This window comes from Rana temporaria, chromosome 6, assembly GCF_905171775.1.
Source record: "Rana temporaria chromosome 6, aRanTem1.1, whole genome shotgun sequence".
NCBI classification, from domain to species: Eukaryota; Metazoa; Chordata; class Amphibia; order Anura; family Ranidae; genus Rana; species Rana temporaria.
Genome location: NC_053494.1, coordinates 172125257 through 172137317, shown reverse-complemented (window position 1 = coordinate 172137317; position 12061 = coordinate 172125257). Strand labels below are relative to the sequence as shown.

General features: G+C 46.0%; 1 protein-coding gene across 1 annotated transcript in view; it reads right to left on the bottom strand.

The window, feature by feature from the left end:
* Window positions 1–12061, bottom strand: part of CERS6 (ceramide synthase 6) — a 242054-nt gene that overhangs the window by 151726 nt on the left and 78267 nt on the right. Inside the window, exons 2-3 of the mRNA XM_040357813.1 lie at window positions 7649–7754; window positions 3859–3989 (exon numbers count right to left, since the gene is read on the bottom strand). Coding sequence (XP_040213747.1) covers window positions 3859–3989; window positions 7649–7754 — 237 coding nt within the window. The remainder of the gene's footprint in view (window positions 1–3858; window positions 3990–7648; window positions 7755–12061) is intronic.

Sequence of the window (12061 nt, the reverse complement as noted above, 5' to 3'; positions counted from 1 at the left end):
CGGAGGGCCCTGTTATCGCTGGACGCCAACAAGGCGTTTGACAGCGTCAGCTGGAGGTACCTGTGGGCAGTGTTGGGAAAGTTCGGCTTTGGAGAACGCTTTGTGGCTTGGACCAGGCTATTGTATGCATCCCCGCAGGCGTCCATTAGGATGGCGAATAAGATGTCGCCGGCGTTTGCTTTGGGCAGGGGGACTAGGCAGGGCTGCCCTCTGTCCCCCCTGCTCTTTACGATCGCTATAGAGCCTCTGGCGGCCCTGATTCGGACGAGTGCCCGGGTTGAGGGCTTCAGGTATGGTGACCTCCATGAAAAGATAATGCTCTACGCTGACGACATGCTGCTTTTCTTGGGGGACCCCACCCTGTCGTTGCCGGGGGTCATGGCTGTCATTCAAAGGTTTGGCCACTTTTCAGGTCTGACCATTAATTGGTCCAAATCTGCCCTGATGATGCTTGATGAGGACAGGGAGGTGATCCTCCCGGCCTCATGCCCCATTCCTGTAGTGGATAGTTTCAAGTACTTAGGGGTGCAAATTTCTCCCAAATTGTCAGAATACTGTCTGCTAAATGTATACCCATTGCTGTCCCGATTTAGAGATAAAATTAACACATGGAACAATCTTAAGATGTCCCTGGCAGGCAAAGAAAACTTAATAAAAATGATCTTAATGCCCCAACTGCTGTACTTCCTACATAACTCCCCAGTGGTTATTCACTTGAAGGAACGTAAAAGGTTCTTTACTAAACTAGCATTCTTTGAGGAGGGGGAGAAGACGGCCGCTTGCTTGCTAGAATTGCACGCTCTCAGCAGCAGTCGCCGGCTATTTGTGCTATTCACGCGGCTAACGGCAGGCTGGTTAAATCCCCTGATGCTATTATATCCGAGCTGGCCACTTTCTATGAGGATCTATATGGGTCGAGGGAAGATTACACGGACGACGAGTTAGTCACATACATGTCCCAAATTGATTTGCCGTCGTTGTCGGCAGGGGCTCGTAAGCAATTAGATGCACCTATAACTCTGGAAGAACTTCAGGCCGCGGCTTGTTATTTTCCTACGTGTAAGGCCCCGGGCGAGGATGGGTTGCCCATGGAAGTGTTCACCCAGTATGGGGAGCTGCTACTCCCTGAACTATTGAAGATTTTGAATGCTTCACTGGAGAGGGGGATGCTCCCTGACTCTATGAACAAGGCCAATGTGATCTTATTGTTGAAACCAGGGAAGGATCCAGTTGACCCGGGCTCATATAGGCCAATTTCGTTGCTTCAGAGCGACGTAAAGATCCTAGCTAAGGTTTTGGCGATGCGGGTCAATGGGATAGTGTCCACGATTATCCACCAGGATCAGGCTGGCTTCATGCCGCAAAAGTCCACAGCAACTAATTTACGTAGGCTATACCTGAACATGCAAGTGCAGGCAGACAACGGGGGGCGGAGGGCCCTGTTATCGCTGGACGCCAACAAGGCGTTTGACAGCGTCAGCTGGAGGTACCTGTGGGCAGTGTTGGGAAAGTTCGGCTTTGGAGAACGCTTTGTGGCTTGGACCAGGCTATTGTATGCATCCCCGCAGGCGTCCATTAGGATGGCGAATAAGATGTCGCCGGCGTTTGCTTTGGGCAGGGGGACTAGGCAGGGCTGCCCTCTGTCCCCCCTGCTCTTTACGATCGCTATAGAGCCTCTGGCGGCCCTGATTCGGACGAGTGCCCGGGTTGAGGGCTTCAGGTATGGTGACCTCCATGAAAAGATAATGCTCTACGCTGACGACATGCTGCTTTTCTTGGGGGACCCCACCCTGTCGTTGCCGGGGGTCATGGCTGTCATTCAAAGGTTTGGCCACTTTTCAGGTCTGACCATTAATTGGTCCAAATCTGCCCTGATGATGCTTGATGAGGACAGGGAGGTGATCCTCCCGGCCTCATGCCCCATTCCTGTAGTGGATAGTTTCAAGTACTTAGGGGTGCAAATTTCTCCCAAATTGTCAGAATACTGTCTGCTAAATGTATACCCATTGCTGTCCCGATTTAGAGATAAAATTAACACATGGAACAATCTTAAGATGTCCCTGGCAGGCAAAGAAAACTTAATAAAAATGATCTTAATGCCCCAACTGCTGTACTTCCTACATAACTCCCCAGTGGTTATTCACTTGAAGATTTTTAGAGTGGTGAACACCCTTTTCAGGAAATTGCTGTGGAACGGGAGGGCCCCCAGGATTAGGCTGGAGCAGCTCCAGCGAGCTAAAGATGATGGAGGGTTGGCGGTCCCCAACCCTTGGGTATACTACCTGGCTGCACAGCTACAGCATTTGGTAGGCTCCATGGCTCGGGATCCTGTGGGATCGGCGGCACGGCTGATGCTGTTTGCTTCTGGAGCCGAAACCATTCCCCTGGGCCTGGAGGCACAAATGTTTCTCAAATCCAACAAGCTAAACCCGACATTAACGTTGACTCAAAAGGTGTGGAACAAGGGCAGGCAGCTTCAGGGGGTGAGGGGGTTCACTGAACATAGTCCTATATGGAATAACTCCACTTACATTGAATTAGCTAAATTGCAGCAGGAATCCCGATGGAAGACCCATGGGATAACCATGTTGTCTCAGATATTCCATAATGGCAGGCTGCTGACGTTTACTCAGCTGCAGGCTCGGTTCGATCTTCCGGCATCCATGTGGCTCTCATATCTTTAGCTTAGGCATGCAGTGGCAGCACAGGGGAATGCTGTGGAGTGGACGTTGTCACCCGCTCCAGTATTCCACTTGCTGAGAACAACCTCCGAGACCAAAGGAATTATTTCCCAGTGCTATCAGATGCTACTGTCCAGACACCTGGACGCGTACCTGTGCGGGACCTTGTCTGCCTGGCAGGGGGATCTCGGCCAGGTTACGGGTGACCAGTGGGAGGAAGCCCTTCAATCCTTAACTACATGCTCCCTAAATGTCACACAAAAGGTTTCAGAACTTTACATATTGCTGAGGGTACACTATACACCGGTGAGATTGCACAGAATGGGTAGGCGGGCGGACCCGTTGTGCTGCAGATGTCAACAGCACGAGGGGGACCTAATACATCTCCTGTGGCGATGTCCAAAACTACACAGATACTGGGGTGAGGTGGTGGAGACAATCAACTCTGCTTTCCAGATGAAGGTCCCGGTTGATCCTGTTTGTTGCCTGCTGGGGGTGCTGGAAGATGCAAACCCCGAGGAGGCGACCAGGGTGGCTGTCTCTAGGACACTGTTCCAGGCTAGAAAATTTATACTAATGGGGTGGAAGTCTGTCTCCCCGCCGACCCATTCCTCCTGGATTTCTCACGTGGGAAAGGCATTAGTAATGGAGAATATATCTACCAACATAGAGGGTGTCCTGGCAGATTTGAGAGGATATGGGGGATGTGGCTGGATACACCGGGTTTGAGCCCCAGGGAGCTTGTCATGACCAGACTTTTGAGGTGCCTGTAGACATCTACTAATGTGGGATTACTGGGGCCTGTCGAATGTATTATTGATGTCGGGTGGGAGGGCATGTATATTGGATACATGGGGAGAACCGGTGCCGGTGGGTGAAGAGAGGGACGTGTCTATCTTTAGGTATGCTATATGTTTTTAAGGACTTAACATATGTCTGTGCAATGGAGAGCCGTAATATTTGTGTGAACTTGTGTATGTATCAATAAACACCTTTCTGATTTAAAAAAAAATAAAACACCAAAAGAAAGCTTTATTTATAGGTACAACGTTGCACAGCCGCAGAATTGTCAGTTAAAGCGACGCAGTGTCGTATCGCAAAAAATGGCCTGATCATTAAGGGGGAAAATCTTCCAGTCTGTAAGTGGTTAAACTACAAGTGAAAAACATCTACTTACATGCTCTCACAGAAGCGTGTTAATGTACTTGGCTTTTCTTGATTCCTTCTCTGCCTAAACCATCGTTGGATACTGCGCACATCCCAGTCCAGCTGCTTTGAAAGACCTTCCAATCTCTTTTCATCTGGATGCTGTAATAAAAGCACAACATATTTAATTCCACTGTCTATCGGCTGAACATTTCTGACCTCGCTGATGTCTTGTTCTTTTCAAGATAATGGTAGCCCAAGGGTGCCTGCCGAGCTATGCGGCACTTTATAGACATCTCACTTTATAATCCAACCTGACAAATTAGCAGGTATCACAAAAGTACCATCTAATTTCTGTGTCTAAATATCAGCTTTATATAGTAAGGCAGTGTAAACAGCAAAATGATTGTTCAAAAGGCATTACAAAGTATTCACTGTCATCGGAAGATCATCTCAGTGCCTAAAAAGCATGAAGTATACACCAGAATACAAAGTGTTGCAAATAATATAGATAAATGTTACTTTCAAAGAAATGAATATGTAAAGTCTTTATGGCAACATTTGATATCTTTATTATGAAGTCTCAATTCCATTTTAACAAAGAGACCCTAGTCATTAGACCAGTGGTCCCCAAACTGCAGCTCATGGGCTGTGGCCCTTCACCGACAGCAATGATGGGGCAAGATTTGTTCCATTGGCATTAACAATGGGGCAATATTCCTTTCACTGACACCAATGATTAAGCACTATTCCACCCACTGATTACAATGATGGAGCACTATTCATTCCATTGATACCAATGATGGGGCACTATTCATTACATTGATACCAATGATGGGGCACTATTCCTTCTAGGGTTGTCCCGATACCACTTTTTTAGGACCGAGTACAAGTACCGATACTTTTTTTCATGTAGTCGCCGATACCGAATACCGATACTTTTTTTAAATGTCATGTGACAGTTTTCAAACCACAATACAGACTAAGGATATTTTCTTTAGAATTATGAAGAACTCTAACTCAAGACATTATAAAAGAATAAAAATGAGTAAAAATGAATAAAAATGTTTTATTTGCTTGTCACGCAGTAGTAAAAAACTCAAAGAATTTTCATAGAACATGTTGATAAATACAAAAAAAGTATTCTATTTAGGTATCGGGAGCATTTGCGCGAGTACGAGTACTCCCGCAAATACTCGGTATCGGGACCGATACCGATACTAGTATCGGTATCTGGACAACCCTAATTCCTTCCATTGATACGAAAGATGGGGCACTATTCCCCCCACTGGTACCAATAATGGAGCACTATTCCTCCCACTGATACCAATGATGGAGCACTATTCCTCCCACTGATATCAATGATGGAGCAATATTCCTCCCACTGATATCAATGATGGAGCAATATTCCTCCCACTGATATCAATGATGGAGCAATATTCCTCCCACTGATATCAATGATGGAGCATTATTCCTCCCACTGATACCAATGATAGGGCACTATACTTGCCATTGACACCAATGCTGGGGCACTATTCCTCCCACTGATACCAATGATGGAGCACTACTCCTCCCACTGATACCAATGATGGAGCACTACTCCTCCCACTGATACCAATGATGGAGCACTACTCCTCCCACTGATACCAATGATGGAGCACTACTCCTCCCACTGATACCAATGATGAAGCACTATTTCTCCCATTGATACCAATGATAGGGCACTATACTTGCCATTGACACCAATGCTGGGGCACTATTCCTTTCACTGGTACCAATAATAGAACACTATTCCTCACACTGATACCAATGATGGAGCACTATTCCTACCACTGATACAAAAGATGGGGCACTATTCTTCCCACTGATACAAATGATGGAGCACTACTCCTCCCACTGATACCAATAATGGAGCACTACTCCTCCCACTGATACCATAGATGGAGCACTACTCCTCCCACTGATACCAATAATGGAGCACTACTCCTCCCACTGATATCAATGATGAAGCACTATTTTTCCCTTTGATACCGAATGATAGGGCACTATTCTTGCCATTGACACCAACAATCAGACACTATTCCTGCTCCTACTAGCCCAGGCGCTAGGCCACTTTTTTAGAGTCACCAGTTACCAACTCACCAACTCAGGGACACTTTCTACTCCCATTGACCACCAAGCCTAGGGCATTGCTTACTCCCAATCACTACTTACGCAGATCAAACCTAACTTTATGACTACCCACCTAATCTTGAGTAGAACTCCCTTTTGCCTCCAAGGAAGCCCTGATGCATGGATGGATGTCACCGATACCTCTGAAGGTACTATGCAGTCGGTAGCAGACACAGGTACTATGAATATCCCCGCTCTGTGGTGTGCTTAAATGAATTTAAATTAAATTAAATTTTGACTGCAAGAAAAAGGTGTATACAGGCATACCCCACTTTTAAGTACACAATGGGGTTTATTTACTAAAGCTGAAAAGTGCAAAATCAGGCTCACTTCTGCATAGAAACCAATGAGCTTCCAGGTTTTATTACCAAAGTTTAATTGAACAAGCTGGGGTTAGACGCTCATTGGTTTCTATGCAGAAGTGAGCCTGATTTTGCACTTTTCAGCTTTAGTAAATAAACCCCATTGTGTACTTAAAAGTGGGGTATGCCTGTACTCTTTTAAGAATGAGTGTGAGAAGTTCCTGCGCTGTCTGTACTCAGTGAAGTATATAGAATAATAAAAATGAATCTACATTATCTACCATATAATCAATAACATCTGCTATAACAAATGACAAAACATTGCAATAAAAGTTCATAAGGTGCTGTGATTCTTCAATATCACAATGATTCCTTCAACGTGACATCCCACTACGTGCCCAACTGGATTAACATGTGGAGAATGTGGAGGCCAAGTCAAGACTTCATTGTTGTGTTCCCCATTACCCTACTGAAAAGCGCCACTGCCATCAGGGAATCCTGGTTCCATGAAGGGGTGTACTTAATCAGTAACAATGTTTAGGCAGGTTTAGGTGCTTTGCCAGCGGTTTGGCGGCGCTGCCCATTGATTTCAATGGGCAGGGGCACTTTCATAGCGGTGTATTCACTGCAAAGAAGCTGCTGGCAGGACTTTTTCTGATGTCCTGCCAGCGCATCACTCCAGTGTGAAAGCCCCCGGGCTTTCACACTGGAGTGAGTGGAGCGGCTCTTTCCGGGCGCTTTGCAGGCGCTATTTTTAGCACTATAGAACCTCATTGTGAAAGGGGTCTTAAAGTGGATGTAAACCCTTACATAAACCCAGTGAAGTGAACAGCCTCAGATGATAAACAGAGACGAAACAAATCTCCCTACATAGGTTTTACATGTATACCTGCTGTCTTCAACTTTCTAATGTCTAACATCAGGTTAGAATGTTCTCTTCCTCATTCAGCTATAGAAGTGGAGTCTTGGCTTACATTGGGTGATTGGAGGAAAGGCACACCTCCTCCCTCCCTCCACATAGGCAGAGTTACAAAGATACTTTCAGAGCTGTGACAAGACAAGACAAGCTCTCTGCTAATCTATTTATAGCATCCTCCCCAACACACATTATCAACTGCTTTTATCTCGCGTCTCAGAGAACTTGAAACAGCAGAAACACATGGGACTCGGCTTTAAGAGAGATAAGTAAACAATACATATATATGAGCATAGGTCAAATTTCATGAATCGGATTTACATCCACTTTAATGATGCCTGAACATGGTCAGAGGAATTCCTGTTGATGATAGCCTTGCAGTAACTGTTAAACACAGGTTATTATGGTGAGGTTTCTTTGCAGCACGGTACCTTTGTAATTGCAGTGAAGACTTTTTCCAGTATGGCGTTGTGCTGGGCTTTTTGTGGTCCATTGGCTTGTATTTTCAGAGCCAAGGCACATGGTTTAGCAATGAACCTAGAACAGCAACAAAGACAAACAAATAACATTAATATAAACAGCATTTCTACCCCAATAATCTTTGCCATTAAACTTGGGACAACTCAAAAAACCAACAACAACAAAAAAAACTGTCTTAAAAACATTGGGGTAGATTCAGGTAGCTACGCTATAATTTAAGGCGGCGCAGCATAGTGTATTTACGCTACGCCTCCGCAACTTACAGGAGCAAGTGCAGTATTCACAAAGCACTTGCTCCGTAAGTCGCGGCGGCGTAGCGTAAATGGGGCCGGCGTAAGCGCGCGTAATTCAAATGGGGAAGGGGGGGCGTGTTTTATGGTAATATGTGATGACCTGACGTGATTGACGTGATTTACGAACGGCGCATGCGCCGTCCGTGTACATATCCCAGTGTGCATTGCTTCCAAGTACGGCGTAACGACGTATTGGTTTCGACATGAACGTAAATTACGTCCAGCCCTATTCGCGAACGACTTACGCAAACAACGTAAATAATTCAAATTTCGAAGCGGGAACGACGTCCATACTTAACATTGGCTGCGCCTCCTAATAGCAGGAGCAGTCTTACGCAGAAAAAGCCTTTATGCAAACGACGTAAAAAACGAACGCCGGGCGCACGTACGTTTGTGAATCGGCGTATCTAGGAAATTAGCATATTCTACGCCGACAACAACGGAAGTGCCCCCAGCGGCCAAAGTTATATTGCACACAATTCTACGCTGCCGCAATCAAGTTACGTCGGTGGAGGAAGCCAATTTTTTCAGCGTAACTGCCTTTGAGAATCGGCGTAACGCTACGCGGGCGCGGAATTCAAAGGTATGTGAATCTACCCCATTGTATCAAACATTGTATGTTTATTGTGTCAAGTGTCAACTTCTCCGTAGTGTTTACAATGTACACATTTTGCTTGGAAATCATGCCGTATCAAAAAATTGAACGGCCTGTAAAAGACATAAATTACTAATAGAAATAAGTCTGTAGCCTTCCTGGCGGTATGATTATGTCAGATTTTTGCGTCTCAAAGCAGTACAATTGTTTTGCATTAAAATTTGGTGTTTTACATTGTAGGCCTGTAATTCTTAGGAATATCACACTTAAATTTGTCCAAACAAGAGTCTAGTAGACATCCCGGGTATGATAAAGTTTGAAACACAAAATCATAAATTACTTTTTAGGATGCATTCAATTGAAAAAAATATGGTGGTTTACAACTCCTTTAAATTGGAAAATATCAAAGTGAAGACCTCTGACACATAGGGGTTGATTTACTAAAATCTGGTGCAGCTTCCTTTGAATTGCCACCTTTGACTTACCTATAGGTACTGTGAATATTTATAAGATATATGTTAAAGGAGTTGTAAAGGAAAAAAAAATTTCACCTCAATGCAATCTATGCATTAAGGTGAAAAAACATCTGCTGCTGCTGCCCCCCCTGAGCCCCCGTTTTACTTACCTGACCCCTCGAAAGTCCCGCGCGGTCCCGATATCCTATTCCCCACTCAGCCTGGCCGTTGATTGGCTAGAGCGGATGGATTGAGAGCAGCGCAGCCATTGGCTGGCGCTGCTGTCAATCACATCCAGTGACGCGGCGCGCCGAGGGGCGGGGCCGCGTGATACAGTGAGCGGCTGTGGCCGCTCGCTGTATCACAGGAGCGCGCCCGCAATTAGTGACCACCATGCGAGCTCTCGCATGACTGTGGTTACTAAATGCGGGGAGGACCAGAGACAGCCGCCGAGGGACCCCAGAAGACATGGATTGGGGGCACTCTGTACAAAACGAACTGTACAGTGGAGGTAAGTATAACATGTTTGTTATTTTAAAAAAAGAACATTTTTTCCTTTAGTGACCCTTTAAGATATTTACTGTATACTGCGCCGATTATGTCATCATGTGTTGTGAAGAAACGGCCATTGTGCTGTTTCCTCAGAAGCATGTGCTGTGACCGGAGACTCCCGCGCGCATGAGTGACGACACTCGGCTCCGGCCAATCACAGAGCCAGAGTCCGCAGCCCCAGAAGGAAGAAGAGTGAAGATGGATGCTTCCCCTTTAAAGTATAACTAAAGGCACTGACAGCACTGATAGGGCACTATTCCTCCCACCGACACCAATGATGGGGCACTATTCCTGTCATTGATACCAATGATAGAGCACTATCATGCCCCTGTACAAATCATTAGTAAGACCTCATCTGGAATGTGTGGTTCAGTTTTGGGCACCAGTTCTCAAAAAGAATATTGGGGAACTGGAGAAAGTGCAGGGAAGGGCAACCAAACTGATAAGGGGCATGGAGGAGCTCAGCTAAGATGGGGCAGTATTCCTCCCACTGACACCAATGATGGGGCAGTATTCCTCCCACTGACACCAATGATGGGGCAGTATTCCTCCCACTGACACCAATGATGGGGCACTATTCCTCCCACTGACACCAATGATGGGGCAGTATTCCTCCCACTGACACCAATGATGGGGCAGTATTCCTCCCACTGACACCAATGATGGGGCACTATTCCTCCCACTGACACCAATGGTGGGGCACTATTCTTCCCACTGATACAAATGATGGGACACTATTACTCCCCCTAATATCAATGGTGGGGTATTATTTACTCCCCTGACACCAGAACATTTTCTTCTCCCCCAGACCACAGTCCAGCCCCCCTAAAGTTGGAAGGGCAGTAAACTAGCCCTGTGTTTAGAAAGTTTGGAGACCCCTGAGCTGGATGATCATCTCCCACTCGTTTCTGTGTCCTTGCAGTTCTCTGAACCACGTCAGGTTATTATGTTATTAAGCGGAGGCACAACAAATAGATTTCTGCTTCACACCAGGAGGATAATTGTGTTCCCACTTTAGTAAATACTATTACTTTTCCGCTACCCTATTTTACCTCAGATTTTTTTTTTCTAATGACAAAATTGTATTTTATATATGTGCTATAATGACAAAAAAAGAACATTTGTGCAGCTGTTCAACTTCACTTTCCATCCTTTAATTAAGTCAGATTAAAGCAACAGTCTGTTTCAGGCTCTGTCTTCTGCTTCTCTCTTGGGAAACAGAGCAGCAGGAATAATTCTCAGTTCTGTCCTATCAATGTTCTATCTTGTACAATTATTATTGCACACATTCCTTTGCCTCTGCAATTTGTTTCACCTACACTTTGAGTGAAAGCAGCAAAGCTATTTTTAATAGGCCACTATACATGCTTTATGCACTTAATATACATCACGCACATAGACTCTATGAAACAGTTATTATTAAACGAATGTATCATTCAGTGGCGGCTGGTGCTCCAAATTTTTTTTTTGGGTGGGGGGTTCAAACAAACTGGAAAAAAAACATCAATTGCAGCCACTGTGCCATCAAACGCAGCCATTGTACCCATAAAATGCAGCCACTGTGCCCATCAAACCCAGTCACTGTGCCAATAAAATGCAACCACTGTGCCCATCAAACGCAGCCACTGTACCCATCAAACGCAGCCACTGTGCCCATCAAACGCAGCCACTGTACCCATCAAATGCAGCCACTGTGCCTATCAAACGCAGCCACTGTACCCATCAAATGCAGCCACTGAGCCCATCAAACCCAGTCTCTGTGCCAATAAAATGCAACCACTGTGCCCATCAAACACAGCCACTGTACCCATCAAATGCAGCCACTGTGCCCATCAAAGGCAGCCACTGTGCCCATCAAATGCAGCCACTGTACTCATCAAATGCAGCCACTGTGCCCATCAAACACAGCCACTGTACCCATCAAACTCAGCCACTGTGCCCATAAAATGCAACCACTGTGCCCATCAAACTCAGCCACTGTACCCATCAAACGCAGCCACTGTGCCCATCAAACGCAGCCACTGTGCCCATCAAACGCAGCCACTGTGCCCATCAAAGGCAGTCACTGTGCCTATCAAAGGCAGCCACTGTGCCATCAAACGCAGCCACTGTGTCCATCAAACGCAGCCACTGTGTCCATCAAACGCAGCCACTGTTCCCATCAATTGCCGCCACGGTGCCTATCAATTGCCGCTATCGTTCCCATCAATTGCTGCCAGTGTGCTCATCAATTGCAGCTACTGTGCCCATTAATTGCTGCCATTGTGTCCATCAATTTCTGCCAGTGTGCTCATCAATTGCCGCTAGTGTTCCCATCAATTGCTGGCACTGTGCCCATCAATTGCGGCTACTGTACCTCACAAAATGCTGACAGAGTGCATCCTCCGCCCACCCGACACTTATCTGTCTTGGTGGGGCAGCGGGTCGCGGCGGTGGTGTCCTCCACACTCCACAATGTTTTCTCTTCCG